General features: G+C 37.2%; 3 protein-coding genes across 4 annotated transcripts; 2 read left to right on the forward strand and 1 right to left on the reverse strand.

Annotated features, from left to right (window-relative positions):
• Positions 1-851: 851 nt before the first annotated feature.
• On the reverse strand, positions 852-3,853 carry LOC103331801 (Tetratricopeptide repeat (TPR)-like superfamily protein). Of its 2 annotated transcripts, none has more exons than XM_008234456.2 (3): positions 3,200-3,853; positions 1,600-2,459; positions 852-1,407 (listed from the first exon to the last, which is right to left on the reverse strand). In XM_008234456.2, the coding sequence occupies exons 1-2, from the start codon at positions 3,680-3,682 to the stop codon at positions 1,668-1,670; spliced, it is 1,275 nt and encodes a 424-aa protein (XP_008232678.2). In that variant the 5' UTR covers positions 3,683-3,853; the 3' UTR covers positions 852-1,407; positions 1,600-1,667. The 2 variants fall into 2 exon arrangements, with proteins under 2 accessions (XP_008232678.2, XP_088909671.1); XM_089053545.1 differs by having other exon boundaries at positions 1,263-1,504; positions 3,200-3,845.
• Positions 3,854-9,227: 5,374 nt separating this feature from the next.
• On the forward strand, positions 9,228-18,826 carry LOC103331802 (brefeldin A-inhibited guanine nucleotide-exchange protein 2-like). The gene is given in 12 exon segments (XM_008234457.2): positions 9,228-9,799; positions 9,802-10,555; positions 11,612-11,929; positions 12,156-12,501; positions 12,580-13,002; positions 13,090-13,376; positions 13,710-13,983; positions 15,227-15,726; positions 15,810-16,131; positions 16,261-16,642; positions 16,767-17,452; positions 18,003-18,826. Coding segments are annotated over 12 exon segments (5,325 nt in total). The 5' UTR covers positions 9,228-9,375; the 3' UTR covers positions 18,612-18,826.
• A 743-nt stretch (positions 18,827-19,569) lies between these two features.
• On the forward strand, positions 19,570-20,554 carry LOC103331803 (putative calcium-binding protein CML18). Its single transcript, XM_008234458.2, has one exon. The coding sequence runs from the start codon at positions 19,722-19,724 to the stop codon at positions 20,337-20,339; it is 618 nt and encodes a 205-aa protein (XP_008232680.1). The 5' UTR covers positions 19,570-19,721; the 3' UTR covers positions 20,340-20,554.
• Positions 20,555-24,567: the final 4,013 nt, after the last annotated feature.

Here is a 24,567-nt window from a genome sequence, read left to right on the forward strand (position 1 = left end):
TTGTTACTTTGCTCATTTCTTTCATTTTCAAACTACTTTGTGACAATTCAAAATTAGGGCTATCAATATGGAAAATGCTAGGCATATCACATTTATATACCATATTGTGTACCACCTCTCTGTACACAATGTGGTATATAAACGTGATATGCCTAGCATTACCCTATGAATATAGGGCATGTTTGGAAATATGGATCAAATACAATTATTTCACGTTGAAGAAGGAATATATTAAGTTATAACTCCTTAAATTGCCCCTATGTCTTTTGAGATAATACGAGTATTGTAATTAGCTTTAAGTGAAAATCTTGACAAGGAGCAGATTGATCCTAGCTAGCCTAGTGGTGATAAAGAGTAATGATATTGGGTCTGTTAAGGGTAAGGTGTTGGAGCATGGATTGTCTGCCTCACTGTTGAGACATGGGATTTGCCAAATCCGGGAAGTAAAGCCTTGCAGAGTATGAAAGTAGTTTTGCGTGACCATGAAGATGAAAATAATCTTTATAATAGTTAAAATAATTTTTTTCAGAACTCATTTGCAGTGGTTCAGTTCAATTTGGGGCGTTGATAAACAGTAGCATACGCATAGACTGATAGTTTCATGGCGTTTTGTTTTGGTTTTTTAATTATTTATTTATAATAAATGTTTTAAATGCAAGCAATAGTAATTACAAGGGAAATATCATTTTTCACCCACACTACCAAAGTGTCGGATTCGAATACCACTCTACAAATCAAAGTTCCTTTTCACTGGGTAGACCCTGTTGGGTTTTGGTTTTCAGTTTCTTGTTTATGGGTCTAATTCTTTGGGCTTGTGGCATGCCTTGGTGTCTTGGGCTCATACAGTTCTAAACAAGATCAAACCAACTCAAATTATGTCATTCTTACGAATATCAACCAAACCGTACATCCATTGATAAAACAAAATAATAACAATATCAATAATGAAGAATCCATGTTGGAAAGCCAAGTCCATGCTTGCCAAAAAGGGTTTCATCATGATTATAGGAAGAAGGGAAGAATTCATAATTTTTTTTTTCACAAACCAAAAACATGGTTTTTGAGTGTCTCCGCAGGCAAAAACCAATGAATGTCGTGCATTCGTCCTTTTGCTCTCCATCCCCCCCTCTGTTTTTTAAGTAAAATCATAAACGTCACCAGATGGACCTTAACGGTCGAATTTGTATGTTAGGCCAGTGAATGCAGAACAGAGCTTCCGAAGGATCCATACACAATTCACATGAGGAGAATAAACAAGAAGCTCCAAGGATAATGACATCCCATTCCATCTAATTGTTACTAGAGCAAAAGATTTAAGCAGCTAAGCTTAATTGGAAGCATTCATGATTCAAGATACAGTACCCGTTTAGAGGTGAGTTGTTTACTGTATTCTTCGGGCTTTATATGCTGCATCCACACAAATGAGGTCAGATTACTAAACGATAGTAGAGTAGTTGCTAATCATCATCCAAAGTTGTAGTTGACCTACTGGTATATCGAATTTCTGTGTAGGGAAGCAAACTCAGATATATGATAAATAACGTCAATGCTATGTGATTCTAATACTATAATGTGAAGATAGGAATAATCAGATCTTACCCCTATCATTCCTGGCAAACAGGAGTAATATACTCGTGGCAGTAGATAATAAAACTGGGAGATGGAGCCTATGTAGCAGGAACTCTGGAATTCGCTTCCGTTTCTGCAAATTCCCTCAAGATTGTATCCACCTCTTCCACAACCCCTAGTTTTCTAAACCATGCCGCCAGTGTTTCTGCAGCTTCTTTCCCAACCATGATACCATCTCTCTCCAACGCCATCAGAAATTTTAATGCCTTCTGAAGTTTATTCTCTTTTTCATAAGCAGCCAACACTAGAGCTATACATTTATCAGTCGGTTTAACACCCGCCGTCCTCATGTTTTCAAATGCAACACGTGCCTTTTGACTTTGACCTGATACACCATATGCATTTATGAGAAGTCCACATAGCTTATCATCCGGAGAAATACCAGCTAGCTGAATTGCATTGAACACTCTTTGAGCGCCTTCAGTATCACCAACCATTGAGTATGCTCTTAACAACGCCTTGTAAACTTCACTTCCAGCATAAATCTCTTGGGCATCCATTTCTACGAGTAAACTCTCTCCTTGATCTGGCACTCCAGCTCTAATGTAGGCCATGATCATTGAGCCATACGATCTTTTATCCAAGGGCTGCCCAAGGAGCTTAACTTCTTCAAAAGTTTCTTCAGCCAGCTTAACATGTCCAGCCTTGCTATACATGTCAATCATGGCAGTTAGAGTTACCTGATCACATATGAAGCCTCTAGCCTTCATGTTTGAAAGGGTTTTAACAGCATCCTCAATTCGGTTTTGCTTCCCATAACCATGAATTATTTTGGTATAGTCACGAAGATTGGCTTCAAAAGATTCTTCTAGTACAGCAATTTCTGCCACCTATGAACAGTTCAATAAGCCATGGACTTCAGGTTATAAGTGGCTAACAATTTCAAAAAATTTCACTTGCATGTGCAGGAACATAAAGTTTCAGGATATGATACAAGTTCCTTCAAAAACTGTAACTTTTAGAAGTTCAAAAATTTCGAAGAATTCTGATACATTGGCTCCAACTAAACTATGTCAAGTACAAAGGACATTTCAATTTGCTCAAAACTTCATCAATATAAAATGCGATTCTCCCACATTTTCCTTTGCCAATACCTGTTTATTGGTGGAGGAACTGAAAAAAAAATTTCTTTGTGTGCTATAAGAAAAGCTAAGAACTAGTTATTTATCTGTTAACAAATACCAAATCCAAGCCATAAAAATTTCGTATATAAGCAGCGTAGTTTAGTTACAAAAATATGAAATTTGTAAGTGAACTTGTTGATAACAATAAAGCATATAATGAATAAAAGTGGGAAGAGGATAAGATCCTGAAAGAGATGGAACACTTCCAATAGCATTGCCAACATAGCTCTTTCCCTAACACCCATCAGTCTCACAAATTCAGAAACAGGGCACCTAAGCCAAATTTTCAAACAAGAAATCATTTGACTTAAAGTTTCAGGGTTTCAATTACAACTGCCAATGTTAGATTTCATGACAATGAAACTCAAAGCATACATTTTGAACACATTACAAATCCCAAAAGAAAAAAACACTCTAAATAAGAAATTAAAAGAAAAAAATAATACCTGAAGATAAAGTGGGTGATCCTTTATCCTCAATTCTTTAAGAACCGCAAGCCAGTGAGCTCTGCTAGGCTTCATAGCCCTAACCCAAGCAGCTAATAACTCACACAAACTACCCTTCTGAGGAGAATAGCAAATGAGCTGCCTCATCAATGCCTTACAACGTTTGGCCATATGATATGGCAATTGAGCTATAGCTTGTTTCTGGGCTTCAGTGATCTCAGGGTCTACCGCATCCAACTTAAACCTTGGCTTCCCTTCTTTACTCTCTGTCTTTGCTGTCTCTTCCACGCTTGCAGCCGCTAAGGGTCGGTGAAAATGGTGGCCATTGGAGCAGAGACTCATTGGGATTGCCCAGAAAGTGCTGCCCGTGAATTGGAGGTGATAGGTTTTTCTCAATCCATTGATTACTGGGTTTGCTGGGTGTGGATAGCAAATCATGTTGGAAGCACAGGTGGCCATGGAAAAAATGTGGCAAGCTGCCATTGAAATGAACAAAGAAGCAAAGGCAACTTTTTTTGGAATTGGGTCAGAGTGAGTGAAAATTAGGAGTTGTTTAAGGTGTGGTTTCCATGGCTAATTTAGGCATATTGGGTTGGGATATGGGAGCAAAAGAAAGGAAAAGGTCCAGTCGCAGACTGGGATTTTTTGCCGGTTGCGCAATCTAACAGCCAGCAGCGGTAGTTTTCCCGGCTTGTTAGGCAGGTTGGGCTCCCTGCCCGTTATAAAGAAAGGCCTTGGATTTTAGGGTCCAAAGTCCATCCATTTTTTAATGGGCCATATAAAGAGTAGATCTCTCTTTTTATGTCACACCGACATGTAATGTTATTAATTCAAATTACGATATGAGTAGACAACGTGTTTATATTGTAAGGTATTATATTTTATTTTTAGAAGAAACAAAATTTTAATTACTAAAATATCAAACCATTAAATTAAGGGTCCAAATCAGGAGGACCAATATCCACACTATCAAGAAGCCATCGATACAAGGTGACCCCCTCTCCCCCTACAAGTCATCAATATCCACACTATCAAGCTTACTGAAAGATTCTCTCCTAGTGCTAGGATCAGACAAGGTGACCCCCTCTCCCCCTACATCTTTGTTATGTGCATGGAAAAACTTTCTCATATTATCACTGATCATGTTTCCTCTGGAACTTGGAAGTCTATGTTAAGGTTGCCATAAATTGTCCTGCTATATCCCACCTCTTCTTTGCTGATGACCTTATTTTATTTGGGGAAGCCTCTATCCACCAAGCTAAGCTTATGAAGCATTGTTTGGATTTATTTTGTGGTGCCTTGGGTCAACAAGTTAATTTTGAAAAATCCAGAATTTGTTGCTCTCCTAATACTGATTATGGGATTGCTTTTACTATTGCTAATATTTGTGGGTCTCCCCTTACTAATTGTCTTGGAAATTATCTTGGTGTTCCCTTGATCTAGTCTAGAATTACGAAGGATTCTTACTCTGAGATTATTGACAAAGTGCAGCGTAGATTGGCTTCCTGGAAAAGTCACACTTTATCTATGGTAGATAGATTAACTTACTTGCATGCTGTTACCTCAACTATTCCAATTTATACTATGCAAACTGTTGATCTTCCCATGTCTACTTGCAACCAGCTTGATAAGCTTAACATGGATTTTTTGTGGGGTTTTACTGGTGATAAAACTAAAATTCACATTGTTAATTGGGACACTGTTTGTCAACCTAAGAGCTTTGGTGGTCTAGGCATAAAAAAGACTCATTGTATGAACCAGGCTTTACTTGCCAAGACTGGTTGGAAAATTGTCCAAAAGGATCATGGTCTTTGGTCTCAAGTTCTTAATAGTAAGTATCTAAAAGATCAAAGTTTGCTTGCTGCCCCAAATCTCAAATTCCTTAATTGCTCTATTACTTAGAGAGGTATTCTTTTTGGTTCTCAAATTGTCTCTAAAGGGCTTAAAATGAGAGTTTGTAATGGTGACAATATCTTGTTTTGGAAAGATAATTGGGCAGGTTGTGGACCTCTTGAGAACTTCGCCACTATTTCCCTTTCTGATGATTTGCTTGAGTGGACTGTGAGTGATTTCCTTATGGAGCAAGGTTGGAACACCAATTGGCTTCTGAGTTGTCTCCCCTTGGATGTGGTGCAGAAAATTCATTGTATTCATGCAGGGTTTAATCATACTGAGGTGGACTCTTGTATATGGCAGCTTACCTCCAATGGTGAATTTTTAATGAAAACAACTTATCTCTCTTTGTTTACTGAGGAGACTAATCATACTTGGAATTGGGATACTATTTGGAAGCTGCATGTTCCTCCAAAGATAAAAACCTTTGTTTTGTTGCTATTTCAAGGTAAACTCTTAACCAATGTCCAGCGTGTAAGAAGAAACTTAGCTTCCAATCCTAATTGCCCTTGTTGCAATGTTTCCATAGAGTCCTTGGACCATCTTTTTTGCAGGTGTAGTCATGAAGCTAGAATGTAGAATTCCATTGCTATTCCTAATTAAATTGCTTACTTTTTCTCCTATGGATTTTAAGGACTGGATTTTCATCAATATTAAGGCTAGTTTCAGCTTCATGCAAGGTATCCCTTGGTCCTTTATGTTCTTGGCCTCTCTATGGTTTTGCTGGAAATGGTGATGTAAGAAAGTGTTTGATGTCAACTTTACTCCTCCTTATTGGCCCCACATTCCAATCATTCAATTTACTAGGGAATGGTTGGTGGCTAACTGCTCCAGGAATTCTAAGACTTCCAAACAAATTCTTAAGTTACATTGGTGCTTGTGCTGGCTGTTTTAAAATTAATGTGGATGGTAATTGTATGGGTGAGATGAGATCTATTAGTGCTGGAGGCATCATAAGGGACTCTACGGGTGGATAGATCAAGGGTTTGTTACAAACTTGGGGTGTGGTAAAATCCTTGAAGCTGAATTATGGGGTGTTTTCAGAGGTTTACTCCTTACATGGAACGAAGGTATCCGAAGAATTAAAGTGGAGTGTGACTCTTTTACTGCTGTCTCCTTAATTAATGGAGAAACTAGACCTAAGTCACCCTCTCTTTAGCCTCATCCATAGTTGCAAATACATGCTCTTGCGTGATTGGGAGTGTTCCATCTCTCATATTTATAGAGAACAAAACATTGTTGCTGACCATATGGCTCATATGGTCAAAGTTCCAATTTGGTTATCATGTTGTTGATCTTCCCCCTCATTCTATTGTAAGCCTCTTGGCAAATGACTCTGTTAGGATGACCACTGCTAGGCTTGTCCCAGTGTAGTTTTCTTTTTGGTTTTCTGTTGGGCTTCGGCCCTCCTTGTAACCAAAAAAAAGAAGAAGCCATCAATACAACTTCTCACTCTCACTATTAGGAAAGTCTCGGTGACAAACATGCCACAATCAACCACAAAACTCAAAAACACATAAATATAAAAAATTTGGATGAACTTAAAATAAAATTCATTTGTATTCAATATTAATTTACCAAATAGTATTGAAACCACCTCTTCACAAAATTCTTAAAAATGTCAACAACAAAAAATCCTCAAATGCACACCAATATCTTATTTGCAGCTCATTATAGTTTAAGGGCGCCTCCACTCTTGTATGTTGAAGACTACAACAATACGTTTGGATAAGGGAAATAAATTTAGGATTTTGACAAAAGTAAGAATCTCTAAATTGACATAAAACAATTCTTGTATTTGGATAACAAAACAAAGAAATTTAGAAATTCCGCATGGGAAAAAAATATGGAATTTGGAAGATATAAATTCCAACTAAATAGTCGTCATTTCTAAAATTCCTCTTACATGTGTTTATTGGGTTTATTGAGTTTATAATATATATATATATATAACACTATAAAAATAAACATTAAATTCCATGTTTAAATCCGTTAGCCAAACAATAAATTTTATAAATTCTAGAATATAAATTTTCGTCATCTTAAATTCCATAATTTATGATGGAATAATCTCCACTCATCACAGGTGAATGCGTCTTGGCTTCGGATCTCCATCTGCGTTTTGGTGTCAGATCGCTACTACCATCCTTTTTGCGGTTTCTTCATATTTGAAATAAGTTGCAAAAACTCTTTGGGTTTCCTGTATAATTTCACCTCTTATTTGTGAGAGCTTTCCATCTCTATTATGTGATAGTTTTATTTGTATTGTTATGACTTGGTTTTTTAAAGCTTTATCTTTTTTTTGGTTGTTCTGAGTTTACACTCTTAGTTGCAATGGTGAAGCCAAAAAATCTATCAATAGGGATCAACCCACAAGTGACAAGATTAACACATAATAAATTAAAAAATTCATCTAATATTATTAAGTTATTATAAATAAAGAAATAATTAAATAGGTAAGTAGCATAAGTTAGGGACACGCAAGACAAAAAATTTCATCTTTTGTAAGTCATCATTCTACTTTTGTAGGTTTTTCAAAAGGGAGGATGATGAGAAGGGTCAAATTTCAGAAATAGTGTACAAAAAAATCAAGTACAAACCTGTAAAACGAGAAAATATGCTAAACATGAGAAGGGTCACTTGACCACTGTGAGCCTTCATGGGCTTCGGCCACGCTTAGTCTATACTAGAGTTTCTTTGATCATGCGTGAATATTAGTGGAGGCGCCCCAGATTGTCCTAATTTTAATGTTAGATAACTTCGTTATTGTAATGGCCCTTTGTGGCTAGTGGTTTTTTTGATTGAATTATGAATGCAATCCTAGAATTTCTTTATTAATTTTTTTTTTTCCATAATTTATAAATTCCTTTGTACTTTTAAATTTTCTCATTCAAAGGCACTACAAGATAAAGTGAATTACACATAAAATAAAATAAAAAAGTGTGAGGAGGCTAGTTGTTGTAAAGAGGCAAAGCATCAATCTTTATTATAAAAATATGCAGCCCAAATTTTTATTGTAAATATGATAAAAACATAATATTCTTGTTGTAGATATATACAATACAAGTGTATAACTATTACAATTACATAACTAATTTTGATTCTAAATTTTGCTCTATAATGTTCCCATCAATTTACATATGCCAACATCAAAGAATAAAGCAAAAGATAATGTCAGCACTCGCCACATTAAGAAAATGATTTTGGCATTTCGATCATCTACAATATAAATAGAATCATATATTTTCTTTCACTTGTTTATCGTTTAAATTTTAACTTTTTTGGTTATAAGATCTGCAGAGAATCTTCATTTTAATTTTTTTGTACCAAAAAAAAAAAAAAAATTGTTTCCCTAATGATACACGATGTGATTTTATTATATTATGCCTGAGAAATGAAATTTATTTAAAACAAAAGCTTTTGTAAGTATTTTTTATTTTCCCTTATACGACGCCATTTTTAGATCCAAATTAAAAGAAAAAAGTGAATTTATGTGTTTTCTATTTTAGAAGCAAGACATTGACTCATGGCCCATCAACAATCATAGGAAATCGATAAAATAAAGTAAAATAAATTTAATTCAATGGCTTGCCTTACAAGCTTCGGTTGTTCTTGAGGATCTCACATTGCGAAATTTTACTTTTGCAAAATAGTTTATAAAATCTTGAGTTTCTTTATCTTTGTAACAAACTTTTAAATTCCAGAAGTGTCAATTTTAGATTTGAAAGTAACGGCTCATATATTTCCTAGATTTGAGAATTCATTTATTCGAAAAGAAATTATAATTTATTTATTTTCAAATTTGCAAACAAAAAAAAGTAAAAAAAGTAAAAAAAGAAAAATGGAATTTTTTTTTTTTGATTCAAAGTCCAAAACAAAACATTTTATTGGTTGAATACTGAGAGCTTCCGCAGAACAGCATTGAAAAACAGAGTAATCAATCTCATTTGTCAAACGTCCAACAAAATACCAAAAACACCCATCAAATTCAACGAACCTTCCACGCCGTTCCCCTCAGCTATCAAGGCCATTTCCGTCATTAGAAATCCAACCATTGGACCTCCCCCCACATGAGAAAACGCGATCCAAATCTTAACTTCTCCTCCTCCTCCCTCTCACTGCTCTCTCTATCTCTTCTCTCTGTGAAGCTCTCTATGCCACTGAGTCAACCCGCTCACCGAGTCACGAACCCTCCTCAGCTGGCTTCACAGTCTGAAGCTTCAAATCCCTAGCCATTTCTCCAGATCCGGCTCACTGAGTCACCAGTCGTAGCCAGCTCGGGAATGGCTTCTTCGGAAGCCGATTCCCGTCTGAGGGAGGTTGTGGCCCCAGCCCTCGATAAGATCATCAAGAACGCCTCATGGCGCAAGCACGCCAAGCTCGCCAGCGAATGCAAAGCCGTGCTCGAGCGGCTCAGTAACCCCTCCAAGTCTAAACCCGACTCCAATTCCGACCCGGACTCGTCCGGGCCGGGTCCTCTCCACGACGGAGGCTCCGAGGAGTACTCCCTCGCCGACTCCGAGTCCATTCTCAGCCCCATCATCAACGCCGCAGGCTCCGGCGTACTGAAGATCGCTGATCCGGCCGTCGATTGCATCCAGAAGCTTATCGCCCATGGATACCTGCGCGGTGAGGCCGACGCCTCCGGCGGCGGCGCCGAGGCGAAGTTGCTTACGAAATTGATCGAGTCCGTGTGCAAATGCCACGATTTGGGGACGATCAGATGGAACTTCTGGTGCTGAAGACGCTGCTGTCGGCGGTGACGTCGATATCGCTGCGAATTCATGGGGATTGCTTACTTCAGATAGTGAGGACCTGCTACGACATCTATCTGGGAAGTAAGAATGTTGTTAATCAGACGACGGCGAAGGCGTCGTTGATCCAGATGCTGGTGATTGTGTTCAGAAGAATGGAGGCAGACTCTTCGACAGTTCCGATTCATCCGATCGTGGTGGCCGAGCTGATGGATCCAATTGAGAAATCCGATGCGGACGGGTCGATGACAATGTTCGTACAAGGGTTTATCACCAAGATTATGTCAGACATTGATGGAGTTTTGAACCCAACAACGCCTACCAAGGTGTCGCTTCGTGGGCACGACGGGGCATTTGAAACGACCACAGTGGAGACCACTAACCCTGCCGATTTGTTGGACTCAACAGATAAGGATATGTTGGATGCCAAGTACTGGGAGATTAGTATGTACAAGACCGCGCTGGAGGGCCGCAAAGGTGAATTGGCGGATGGAGAATTGGAGAGAGATGAGGATTTGGAAGTTCAGATTGGGAATAAGTTGAGAAGAGACGCGTTTTTGGTGTTTAGAGCTCTGTGTAAGCTGTCCATGAAGACTCCGCCTAAGGAGGCATTGGCAGATCCGGAGTTGATGAAGGGAAAGATTGTGGCTTTGGAGCTTTTGAAGATTTTGTTGGAGAATGCCGGTGCTGTCTTTAGGACCAGCGAAAGGTACCTCACTACCACCTCTCATGCTAAAATGGTTATGCTTAGATGTTGCAATTTTGGGTTTACTGTTATCTGTCATGCTTGAGCTGCACTGGTTGTAATTTTGTTATGTTTGTGAAGTACAGCACTTATGACGACTGCTATGTTTGCAATTTTGTGGAGATATATATTATATAGGGAATGTAGGCTTTAGTGTTTGGTAGTGAACATAGTTGGTGCAAGAGGATTTGATCTCATTAACAGTTAAAAAGACTGATGTAGTACTGTTATCAAATGAAAATATTGCTCAAAATCAAGATGGAATGTAAATGTTTAACAGGTATGAAAAATTTATCATGAAAATAAAAAATGTCAAATCTTCTCAAATTGGTTTCCCAAGTATATAAGTTAGAGTGATACTTAGCATGACCATAGAACTTTAGACGGCAAGGTGTGAGGAGTAGTAGAATCACAATATATCAATATGTAGCTGGTAAGGCTGGTCGATAGATATGGTGGCTTCTTAGTTAAGACTGGTTATTGGATGCAAATTAAGGCTGGTGGATAGATATGATACTTGGCTTCTTAGTCCAGGCTTGCAGACTCATAATGCAGATATGTCGCCTCCACTTTGATGCAAATGAATTGGTATAAGTCTGGAGGTATTGAAGTGGATCCCCAGATTAGACACATTTGTGCAAAACATGTTTAATGTGGTTTATCCATGGATGTTGCTGTTTGATAGATCTTGGTTTAGTTTCCTGACAATGCAAATCAAACTGTTGTGCATGTTGGTCTTTTCTGCGAATTTGGTTTCTGGTGTGTGATCATGTGCACGTGCATAGTATAGCAGTTCTAATAATGTTCACAAAGTCTCTTAATATTGTTTTTCTTTTCTTTTGTTGAACAAAATAAGCACTTCATATCTTTTAATTCAGTTCTGTTTCTCTGAAAAAAAAAGAAGCTTTGAATTCAGTGAAAAAACTTACATTCTCCATACTTGTCTTCTTCATATCTTTGAATTTAGCTTTTTTTCACCTACTTTGAAATCCATAAAGATAAATTTGTGACGTGGAACAGGTTTTTAGGTGCGATTAAGCAGTACTTGTGTCTGTCACTGTTAAAGAACAGTGCTTCAACTCTTATGATAGTTTATCAACTATCTTGCTCCATCTTCATTAGTCTGGTGTCAAGATTTAGAGCTGGATTGAAAGCAGAGATTGGAGTATTTTTTCCTATGATTGTTCTCAGAGTTTTGGAAAATGTTGCGCAACCCAATTTTCAGCAGAAGATGATAGTGCTTCGGTTTCTTGAGAAGCTCTGTGTTGATTCCCAGATCTTGGTAGACATATTCATCAATTATGATTGTGATGTCAATTCATCAAACATATTTGAGAGGTATGTCATGTTCTATCCTGTAGACTTCACTCCCTGATGTACAATACTTCAAATTTCTAAAGCATTGAACACTGATAATAATATCTAGTTCCATCCAGTTCCATCCATTTTGATAGCAGTTGTACTGCATTGCTTCCACACCCTCATAGCATTGTGAATTACTTGGTCTTATGTTCACAGTTTTTGCGTTTGCCTTCTCCTTTTCTTTTTGTCCTGATATTTCCAGGATGGTTAATGGCCTTCTTAAAACTGCCCAAGGTGTCCCTCCTGGTGTTGCCACCACATTATTACCACCTCAGGAGGCAACCATGAAACTTGAAGCTATGAAGTGCTTGGTTGGTGTTTTGAGGTCAATCGGAGACTGGATGAACAAACAGTTGCGCATTCCAGATCCTCATTCTAACAAGAAATTTGACGCAACTGAGAATAGTCTTGAATCAGGAGGTCTTCCCATGGCAAATGGGAACAGCGAGGAGCCTGTTGAAGGATCAGACACTCATTCTGAAGCTTCTAGTGAGGCCTCTGATGCTTTGACGATTGAGCAACGACGAGCTTACAAGCTGGAACTTCAGGTAAGCAAATTGTCTGGAATGCCATCAGATTCATCTTCGGGCTATTGAACTTGGAATCTGATGTATGTTTTGTGGCAGGAAGGTATATCTCTTTTCAATCGGAAACCTAAGAAAGGAATTGAGTTTCTTATAAATGCAAACAAGGTGGGCGATTCACCTGAGGAGATAGCTGCTTTTCTAAAAAATGCATCTGGCTTGAACAAGACTTTGATTGGGGATTACCTTGGAGAAAGAGAAGACTTGTCGCTAAAAGTAATGCATGCTTATGTGGATTCCTTTGAGTTTCAAGGATTGGAGTTTGATGAGGCAATCAGGGCCTTTCTTCAAGGCTTTAGGTTGCCTGGTGAGGCACAGAAGATCGATAGAATAATGGAAAAGTTTGCTGAGTGCTATTGCAAATGTAATCCAAAGGCTTTTACTAGTGCTGACACTGCCTATGTCCTTGCTTACTCCGTGATATTGCTCAATACTGACGCTCATAACCCCATGGTGAAGAACAAGGTGAGTTCACATATACCTGATCTGATTTGATGATTGAAACAGATAGCTGATAGATGTCCCTCTCTCTCTGGTCATTAAAACATGCAGATGTCAGCTGATGATTTTATAAGGAACAATCGCGGCATAGATGATGGAAAGGATCTACCTGAGGAGTACTTGAGGTCATTGTTTGAACGAATATCAAGAAATGAGATTAAAATGAAAGAATATGAATTGGCTCCCCAGCAGATACAGTCAGTGAACCCAAACCGGCTTTTGGGCTTGGACAGTATCTTGAATATTGTGATCCGCAAACGGGGGGAAGAATTAGAGACCAGTGATGATCTTATCAAGCATATGCAAGAACAATTTAAAGAAAAAGCTCGCAAATCTGAGTAAGAACCAACTGAACTTAACTGATATCAAATGTTTGGTTTCCTTAATGACTTTTGCCATTCCTCTTTTATCAGGCCATAAGTTCTTCAAAGGCCATAGGAGTCTAACTATTAGTTTTTAGAAGTTATTTTACCAGGAATTGTTAATCCTTGCTTGGCATAGCGGAAGTTTGACTAGACCAAGTTATGTGAAAATAAGTGCAAAATGCATGTAGGCATATTATCTTTCAGGAATTTTAATCCGAATTCTTTATGATGCTTGCAGTACATAATCTATACTAAACTATCTATTAGATTTGATTCTTAGTTAATACTTGTATGGCTGTCTTGTAGGTCAGTTTATTATGCTGCAACGGATGTGGTAATTCTTAGATTTATGGTTGAGGTATGCTGGGCTCCTATGCTGGCTGCATTCAGTGTTCCACTTGACCAAAGTGACGACGAAGTAGTTATTTCTCTGTGTCTCGAAGGCTTTCGTCATGCCATTCATGTTACTGCTGTAATGTCCATGAAGACCCATAGAGATGCTTTTGTGACTTCACTAGCAAAGTTTACTTCCCTCCACTCCCCTGCTGATATCAAGCAGAAAAATATAGATGCAATTAAGGTTGGTATATGGTTTTATGCTACCATAGTTTTTGTACAGGATGTGAAAGTTTAAATATTGTACTAGATACTTTTCCTTCGTAATCAGGATGATGTTTTAAAGTAGTCTTATAGGGGAATATAGTGTTACTTATCGTTTTTTTTAACCTTGATACTATTTTGAACTGCTGGCTCACACCCTGTCTCTCTCTCCCTCTCCCCCACCCTAATTGTGTGCCTCTCTGTTTCCCTTTGTTTTGGAGTCAATTTTTGGATGTGAAGTTATTTTAGTTTTGCTTTCTCATGCTTAACCTGTCGTCTTTGTAGATATGTAATGCAAAAGAAATACTATTAACAGTTTATGAGGAATTAATATGTTGACTTGAACAATGACAGACACCTCACATCATCTATCATCTTTGTCTATCCGTTATTTTTTGACAGTCTGCTTTCGATCCAGTAAGATTAATTTCCCAAGTGAAAATGATATCTTAAGTTGGCTAAAAATTTGATTAACCTAGTCTTGCTTGTTTTAGATCTGCCAATTGTCTAATTATTGAAGGCTGAATGGTATATCTTGTGTGATTCTTGGGCATATAGGTTTATATTGTGGTCTTTGAATTGTTTCAAAGCTAAACCTTCTCAAAAAAATTGTTCAAAGCTGAACATGAAGTCTCTGGAAACAATTATAGGATGGTAGCTCACTGATGGTATACTTGTATTTCTCCTCTATTCCAAATAGATGAACTACTCTGAAATTGAGTGGTATATTTCGTTTTGTTGTCAGTTCTTTCCCAACACACTTCCTCCACCATTCTTTATCCCTCCTTTCTCCCATGTACTCTCTGTATCTAACAAAAATTTGAAAACCAAAAGCGAAATGGTATATCTTAGCTAGAATAAAGAGGCTGTGCTGTGCCGAGAATGAACCAGTAAAGGAAGGGAATACATTTGTAATTTGGAGCTGGAGGTGCATAGTCAGACGCTTTGCATGACTGGCAGAAGAGTGCTTATGTAGTTATCTGTGAAATGAATGTTAACATTGTGAATAAAACATCTCTGATTTCGATTGTGTGACAGGGCCCCAGGGGTCTGGGTAATATGTTTGTCGCTATGTTAATCATATGCTATCATCAAATAGTATTGCAGAACTATTATTTCATGACCTGCTTACTGACCTTTAGAAATTTACCTATTCAGCAGTATACTCAGGAGTTCAAGCCTTGAAATGGATCTGATGTTTTATTTGGTCATATTGTTTATAGGCTATAGTGACAATTGCAGATGAAGATGGGAACTACCTACAGGAAGCTTGGGAGCATATTTTGACATGTGTTTCCCGGTTTGAACATCTACATCTCTTGGGAGAGGGTGCTCCTCCTGATGCAACTTTCTTTGCTTTTCCTCAGAATGAGTCAGAAAAGTCAAAACAAGCTAAGTCAACTATCCTTCCTGTTTTAAAAAAGAAGGGGCCAGGAAGGATGCAGTATGCAGCTTCTGCTGTGTTGAGAGGTTCATATGATAGTGCTGGTATTGGTGGGAATGCTTCTGGGATGGTCACATCTGAACAGATGAACAATTTGGTTTCTAATTTAAACATGTTAGAACAAGTTGGTGAAATGAGTCGCATATTCACACGGAGTCAAAAGCTAAACAGTGAGGCGATTATAGATTTTGTCAAGGCTCTTTGCAAGGTTTCTATGGAAGAACTGCGCTCAGCATCTGATCCTCGTGTTTTCAGCCTTACAAAGATTGTTGAGATTGCGTATGGATCACCCTTCAAATCTTATTTATTTGCTTTCTGTTACAAAATTGTAGAGTTTGACGTCAATTGTTTTCTTATAACAGGCATTATAACATGAACCGCATCAGGCTTGTATGGTCTAGCATCTGGCATGTGCTCTCCAATTTCTTTGTGACAATTGGTTGTTCTGAAAACCTGTCTATTGCAATTTTTGCTATGGATTCTCTACGCCAGTTGTCAATGAAATTCTTGGACCGAGAAGAGTTGGCTAATTACAATTTTCAGAATGAGTTTATGAAACCTTTTGTCATTGTTATGCGTAAAAGTAGTGCAGTGGAAATACGTGAATTAATCATCAGATGTGTCTCACAAATGGTTTTATCTCGGGTCAACAATGTTAAATCTGGATGGAAGAGCATGTTCATGGTACTTGAATATGTCCTATCTTTTCTTTTTGGGGATATAGTTTATTCTACAGGGGATAATTATTAATTTGATTCATGAATTATTATTCTTGCATACTGTTAATACTTGTTACTATTTGATTCTTTTCAGGTCTTCACTACTGCAGCTTATGATGACCACAAAAACATTGTACTCTTGGCCTTTGAAATAATTGAGAAGATTATTCGAGACTACTTTCCATACATTACTGAGACTGAAACCACTACTTTTACGGATTGCGTGAATTGCCTAATTGCATTCACCAATAGTAGATTCAACAAAGACATTAGCCTCAATGCTATTGCTTTTCTTCGGTTCTGTGCTACAAAACTTGCAGATGGAGGTCTTGGTTCCTCATCAAGAAATAAGGACAAGGAAGCTTTTGGAAAAATCTCTCCATCTTCACCTCAAGCAGGGAAAGATGGAAAACAAGAAAATGGCGAAATGCCAGATAAGGATGACCATCTCTATTTCTGGTTCCCTCTACTGGCTGGTAAGGATACAGAGCATAAATTGGTAGTTATAAGTGTACTGTTGCAAAGCATTTTGGTTATGTTGTTAAGCTTTTTAAATACCACATTGGGAAAGATTTTTATTCGTTTTTGGTCTCTCTGCAGGTTTGTCCGAGCTTGGCTTTGACCCTAGGCCTGAAATCAGGAAGAGTGCCTTACAAGTGCTGTTTGAAACTTTACGTAACCATGGTCACCTTTTCTCATTACCTTTGTGGGAAAGGGTTTTTGATTCAGTGTTATTTCCAATATTTGACTATGTGCGACATGCTATTGATCCTTCTGGGGAAGGTTCACCAGGACAAGGGATTGATGGTGATATCAGCGATCTTGATCAAGATGCCTGGCTCTATGAGACATGCACATTGGCACTACAATTAGTAGTCGATCTTTTTGTCAAATTTTATAACACTGTTAATCCGCTTTTGAAGAAAGTTTTGGTGCTTCTAGTCAGTTTTATTAGACGACCTCACCAAAGCTTAGCTGGTATAGGTATTGCTGCATTTGTGCGATTGATGAGCAATGCAGGGGATCTCTTTTCAGATGAAAAGTGGCTAGAAGTGGTTTCATCATTAAAAGAAGCAGCCAATTCAACGCTTCCTGATTTTTCTTTCATTTTAAGTGGAGATGGCATCATTGGAAACCATGAACCTGCTTTGAGTAGAGAAGATAATGGAGGGTCCACTGTGTCTGGTAGGCCTGATGATGATTCAGAGAGACTGAGGACAAATTACCTTTATGCTGGCATATCTGATGTTAAGTGCCGAGCTGCTGTTCAACTTTTATTGATTCAGGTAACTACTACAGTTATTAAGCACCTTCCTTTTACAAATATATGACTTCAAACTTCTTGTGTATTTATGCTGTTTTTCTTATGCTTCTTAAAGCCAAGTCACATTAATTATGTGCAGCTGTTGGTTATGTTTTAGTTGGTCTGAACTCTAGTCTCTTTCCATTAGTTGAACTTGATTTTCTGTGGACATACTTCAGAAAATTATGTTATTTGAATTATAGACAGCAAGTTTTTTTTATTTGTTTGGGAACAAAATAACAAACAATAGGAACCATGCATACATCCACCGGCACTTCTTGAGGATTGATCCCACCGACACTTGTATCAAAAGGGAGAAGGTGCATCTAGATGAAGTACGATTATCAAATGTAACCAATACAATTTAAGGGGTTGGTTCTGTTAATTCTGATTTGTCAATCGAAAGTACAAAGAAAACGCTCTATTAGTGTGTACCAGTATATACATGAATTAAATTGCATCTTTCTAATATTTACATGTTATCATGTCAATACTGTTTCCTGAAGTTTGCATGTTCTCATTAAATCTGGCAGGCAGTGATGGAGATCTACACCATGTATCGATCTCACCTTTCAGCGAAAAACACGCTAGTCCTCTTTGATGCTTTGCATGATGTGGCAACTCATGCTCACAAGATTAACACTGATACCACTTTACGGGCAAGGCTACAAGAATTTGGCTCCATGACCCAAATGCAAGACCCTCCACTGTTGCGTATTGAGAACGAATCTTACCAAATTTGCCTCACATTCTTGCAGAATCTTGTAGAGGATAGGCCTCCAGGTTATGATGAGGAGGAGGTTGAGTCCTACATCGTGGACCTTTGCAGGGAGGTTTTACAGTTCTATATTGAAGCTGCCAGCTCTGGAAAGATATCTGAATCATCTAGTGGGCAGCACCATTGGCTAATTCCTCTAGGTTCTGGGAGACGGAGAGAACTGGCTCAACGCGCCCCACTTATTGTGGCAACTCTCCAGACTATCTGTAGTTTGGGAGATACCTCATTTGAAAACAACTTGTCTGAATTCTTCCCCCTACTTTCAAGCTTGATAAGTTGTGAACACGGGTCAAATGAGGTCCAGATTGCCCTCAGTGACATGCTGCGCTCATCGGTGGGGCCTGTGTTGCTTCGATCATGTTGAGCAGGTGAGACAGGACCATGCAATTTGAGATGTATGATAATTTGATGCCAAGTCGTGTAGTCTTCATTTTATTTTTTATTTTTTATTTTCTTCGTTATCGGAAATATAGTTTGGTAGTGTATGAAGAGTTAGCGCAATGTTTCGGATTTGGTTGGCCAGTGCTTCTAAACCTTCTGTAGTCTATCCGAGAAGTACAGCTCCATTTAGAATTTAAACATCTCTTCAGGAGTTTTGATGTTGTATGCTAGTCATATATTTTTTCGATTTTGAACAAAATGAAATTAAGAACAACTATTTTTTCTGAAAATGAAAATTGCCCTTATTATACATTCAAGAAAGCCCATTCCCTTTCTCTTTCACAATGTTGGAAAGAGATCCAAAGTTCGATTCTTCATTTCCCCAAACCAGAAAAAAAGAAAGGAACTGTCTTTTTCTGCTTTGGATATAATTATTTTATGATATGAGAACTTGTCTCTAAACATGAGATCTTTTGGTGACCGGCTGTGAAAACATTACTAAAATTATCTTTGATTATAGATTTTGTAAATGGAGATAACTTTGATTAGGCGCGTTTTAGTGGACTTTCATAACAAGTTGGGGAGGGAAGAAGTTCAAGTGGTTTTAGTAAGATCATCTAATACAGCAACCTTTACTTAAGTACATACATGAACGTACTGATTAGCCACAAAACACTAACCAAAGTCAAATAATTAGATCTCAATTTGCGGAGACCACAAGAGCCAAGCCAAGGACTAAAATAGAAAGCAGTGAGAGTGATGTGTGATATCTATGCCGGCATTTCTAGAATCATAGCTCAGCTGGCATCCACCCAGAAAGACCTAATCAAACCCCAAAAGCTTCAAAAGACTTGGTCCGATTCCCCTTATGGGCTATAGATACATACAATCTCTCTCTCTCTCTCTCTCTCTCTCTCTCTCTCTTAAACATGTCATATACATAGATGAGGATCTAAGAAAGAGCCAAAGTCTTGGTCTTGCAGGGCTTTCTACTCAAAAAGAGCCATGCAAAAATCAACTCACTGCTGCTCTGCTTAACACCACTGATCTTCTTTTTTTTCCCTTTCTGCAAAGCCTATAACTCTCTATCATTATGAGTTGTATCAGAATTTGCTTGGCCTCATCTCTGCGGAGGATAACCAGTGGGTGCAAGAAAACCAGAAAGCAAAGGAAACTTTCTTCGAGCTTTGATGTGCCTGCAACCTCATCTTTTGCAGCCATGGAAGTCTCTAACCAATTCAAGCAAGTGTTTGAGGCCATGGATTCAAATGGGGATGGGAAAATTTCCCCTCTTGAGCTCAGTGAAGTGCTCTCATGCCTTGGATACAAGAAGTCCATTGCCACAAAGGAAGCTGAAGGAATTGTGAGAGAAATGGATTGCAATGGAGATGGTTTTATAGACTTGGAAGAGTTCATGAATGCTGTGAATATTGATAGGTCAAGGAAAAATAATAAGAATAAGAATAAGAGTAGTGGGTGTGGAAATGAGGAAGAAGACTCTGAGCTCATGGATGCTTTTCTTATTTTTGACACTGATAAGAGTGGGAAAATTTCAGCCAAGGAGTTGCAGAGGGTTTTGGTCAGCCTTGGATGCCAAAGATGCAGTCTTAGAGAGTGCAGACAGATGATCAAAGGGGTTGATAAGAATGGAGATGGAGCAGTGGATTTTGAAGAATTTAGGTTGATGATGACAAGAAATTATGTGAGTTGAAGATCAATGGATTAAGTCAGATCAAGTCAGGCTAGCTGCAGGAAAGAAGATGAGTTCAATCATTTCCAGGATCAATTTTAGAATGCATATATTTAATTTGTGTAAAGAGTTCAATCTTTTTCCAAAGAAGAAGAGTTGATTGTGTAACAGATATGCTTTAAATTTTGGCAGATTATTATGTCTAAAAAGTTTATATAAGAAGACAGAATTAATAATCTCTCTCTCTCTCTCTCTCTCTCTCTCTCTCTCTCTCTCTCTCATATGTTCGACCCAATTTCTGTCCATATAGCATGGGTCCTCTCTATCTTTTGTTCAATCATTTCTAGGGTTTGGAAAGCATATTGGCTGGGCTGCTTCTTATCTTGTGTGATGTGTCAAGAAAAAACAAAACAATGCTAGATGGTAGTCTTCCTGAATTGATAGGACCATAGAATATACGATTTTTTCTTAGCTTCATTAATCACCATGTTCACAGCTTCTTTGTTTGGACTTGCGCCAACCAATGATGAAAAAACTCATTGAACCAAAGTCATAATATATTTTTTGAATCCTTATCCAAAGATCCTAGAATATACAATTTAACAGTAAAAACCCACTTTCAAGGTCATTTGACAAATTTTTTTTTTTTTTTTTTTTTTTTTTAACAAACAAAACCTTACAAAGAATATCGTTCGAGGGATCTTTACACTATACAAATTAAAGTGTAATTTATGTAAAATATCTTCAAAAAAATGACATAGCCAAATACAAGAATTCGTACAAGCATGTCCATATTTTATGAGGGTATTGGCGTAGACTTCCCAAAGTTTGAACAAGTGTATTCAAAAGAAAGATTCGAAAGTTCGAAGATATATGCTTAAGTTCAAAAAGTGCTTTGAATTAGTTTTATCTCTCAAGTGCAAGAATGTTAATTAAAAGTTGGAAAGCTTTATGAACTCTTTAGATTTTGTCGTCTTGTATATCCTTTTCTTGTTTCACTCACCTGTTACAACCTTAGTGAAAGTCATACTTGATCTAAGGAGAAGTGTTGTTCATCATGTCATGTGGAGAATAGGTGTGAAAGGACTATAGTCGAATGATTTAAATATTTTCAAGTATGCGATATCTTTCATGAGATCTTTTAGTCATGTCTTGTGCCTTTATTTAGATTATGAGAGTACATCATATTACTTTGATTCTTCTCACATATATAGGAGTGACAATACCTAGTCAAATTTCAAGTGCTTTTTATAGGAGTGAACATCCTTGGTGAGATTTGAAGTTGAAGCGTGTTTTTATTTGGTTATTTAACTTTTGTGAAGCTTAAATCGTGGGTTGCATTAATGTTGGCTATTTCACATTCTACACTCCAAATTGTTCAATTAAAGTTTGGTTAACCATTTGATAATATCTTGAGTTATTGTTGCTTATTTCTTGGAAGTTAGCTAATGATTGGTGATTATCTTTGAGATCAATAATACTGGAAAGTTAGTTGCTTGTTTGTGTTGAGTCTTTGTTCTTATATTTTGCTTTGCTTAAGGACCAGCAAAATCTAAGTTATGGGTATTTTATATGAACATTATTTCTTCTATTTTTATACCCTTTATATTGGTTTATGTAGGGAAAGTTGATTAAAAAGATATACTTTACTTTCCTTATTTTTAGCTTTTCTACGCTATTAAAAAGTGTTTGACGGAAAATCTACATTTTGGAGGAATTTTAACGCAAGGCCAATTGGAGAAGAAAGCTAAGACATTGAAGATCACTGTATGGATTTTTTTAGAATTTTTCATGGAGCCAATTGTTCCAAAATTTCATCCTAAGTTGAAAGCCTGTCAAAACTGCACTGCTGTGAGAGATTGGAGATTTAAAGACTTTCCCAATTTTTCCAAGTGACATGGGATATATGCCTGGAAATCCACTCTTTCAAGTTCATACACAATGGACAGAGGTGTTTCTTTTCTGTCACCCGATGGATAGAGTTCATATGCAAGAATTGAGACAGTAAATGAACGGTTGGCCCATGTGTTCTACTCTATGCACTAACTCAATTTACAAGAATTCTATAGTGAAGGGCTTAGCTTTTAGATAAGGTCCTATCTCTTAATCGCATGATCAAATTGATTAGTCTGATCAAATAATTAAGAAATAAAACCTCATCTAAAAGTCATAGATATGACCTTCACTATAAAATGATTCCACTAATTTAATTCGTGCCTATTTTATTTGGGCCAATTTGACTTGATAAAAATATCGAGGAAATACAGCGCACTAGGCCATTCATGAAGCCTGTACACATGGGCCAATTTTGATCTGAAACACATGTTGTAACTTGTAAGGTTGGTCCAGGGCTTTTTTGTTTTTGGACGACCAGGGTTAATCTTATTGATGCATTTAGTTCGAGCTGAGAACTTGAACTTCAGCAAACTCCTAGATAGTTTGATGAAGAAATAAAAGCTAGCAATTCTTTTGTGTCAAAACCTCTGGGCATTTTTCATGTCCATTAACCTCACGAATTGGCACTTCTTGGGAGTTCTAGAAATTTTTTGTCGGATTTGGACTATTTTGTAGATGGACATGGACCATTTATGTCTATGTCTCTCATCACGTGATGACATACACATAAATGCTTCAATATATGTTTTTCTATCCCCATCTAGTATACCAACGGGAAGTGAAAATGCAATCTTTTTCTTTTGTTCTTCTCTCAAAACCGATTAGAACTTTTTAACTGATAAAAGTAAGCAAATATAATAATGCACAGAACCCTAATTGCAGCTCTGGGGATACTTAAATACACAAATAATAAACTTACAGGCATCAACTGTCTGTTTATTTAAATATAATCACAATTTGATGGCTGTTATCTTCAGAGTTCAGGCAAACTCTTCTTTTTAGTACAGTCGACATGTAACCCACAATCCCAACATAAATATAATTGTTGCAGTTATTTATTTGAGTATGTTGCTCATCAAATAGTTTAAACAGTAAATTAAATATATATGCATGTCAATCAAGACAATTTTGTTCTTGTTCTTGGATAGCTTAAGTTAGTAGGTCTGATCACAAAACATCCTAGAGCCATAATTTTTGTATCCCAACTTGATTTATCCATTTTTCAATGAATTATTATATATGGGGACAATTTTTTATGTGGGTATTAAATTAAACTGAAGATTATAAATTAGTTTTTTTTCCTTGTCTAATTAATTATTAATCTTACCAAAATCTCAAACTTGTGGTTAGAATGTTTAGTTGCACTTCCAAATATGTGGGAGACCATTTTTTTTGACTTAGACATATATATATATATATATATATACCAATTAATTACTTATATAAAAGATCACTTATACCATGGGTGGATAATGTTCTTATAATCCATTTTGGTGGTGTAATGAATGATCAAAGATTTGGATCCAAGCATATTGTGTCAAAACAAAACCATGTATGCTTTTTCAAATTGATTTTTTTTTTAATACATGTAATAGTCTAAATTACTCTAATTCACGAGGGGAATTCGAGCTTGGATGTAAAAAAAAAAGAGATCAATATTGCCCTGATCAACTGACCTAACTCATATGCTTTTCAAATTGATTCTTAAAATGCCATATATATGCCAAAATACTTCTTGGTTGCTTTAAAGAAAGCCATTATTTTGAAATGGGTTCCAAAACTTAGTACCCCACTAAGGGTGTATTAAATCATAAAATTGTAGGAGCATATTAGTTTATAGAGAAGCAACTCCTATCTATCTACCAATTAAACAACCAACCAAACCAATCATATCAAACCCCCTAACAAAGTTAGAGCGTTGACATTATCGTAAGCCAATTGCAATTCTAGATTTAAATTCATTTCAAAGAGGCCAAACAAGCAGGTGAACAGATGAGCACCACAAATAATTTCTATTGATTCCAAATCCATCGCCATCTACATCACATGGCAACCTCAGTTTTTGCTCGGCTGTTCAGGCCCTAAAATATTCCCAATGCTCAATGCAAATTTCCATTAATTTCAGTTTAATATTAACCAAAAAAGTCTCAATTGGCTTTGGATTGGCCTTCAATTCCATCGAGGCCAAGAAACGGTGCAACAATCTCAAGCCACTACGAGTGAAAAGCGGCTTGTGGGAGACTCAGAACATGCAGCATTGTGGCAGATTCGAAGCCCCATAGGTGCCCTTCACATGGAAGATTGGAAGTGATACTAATTTTTTATTTAATTAATTACTTTTTGAAGTGGTCCA

The sequence above is a fragment of the Prunus mume genome, linkage group LG5 (genome assembly GCF_029339155.1).
Source record: "Prunus mume cultivar Tortuosa linkage group LG5, ASM2933915v1, whole genome shotgun sequence".
Classification (NCBI taxonomy): domain Eukaryota; kingdom Viridiplantae; phylum Streptophyta; class Magnoliopsida; order Rosales; family Rosaceae; genus Prunus; species Prunus mume.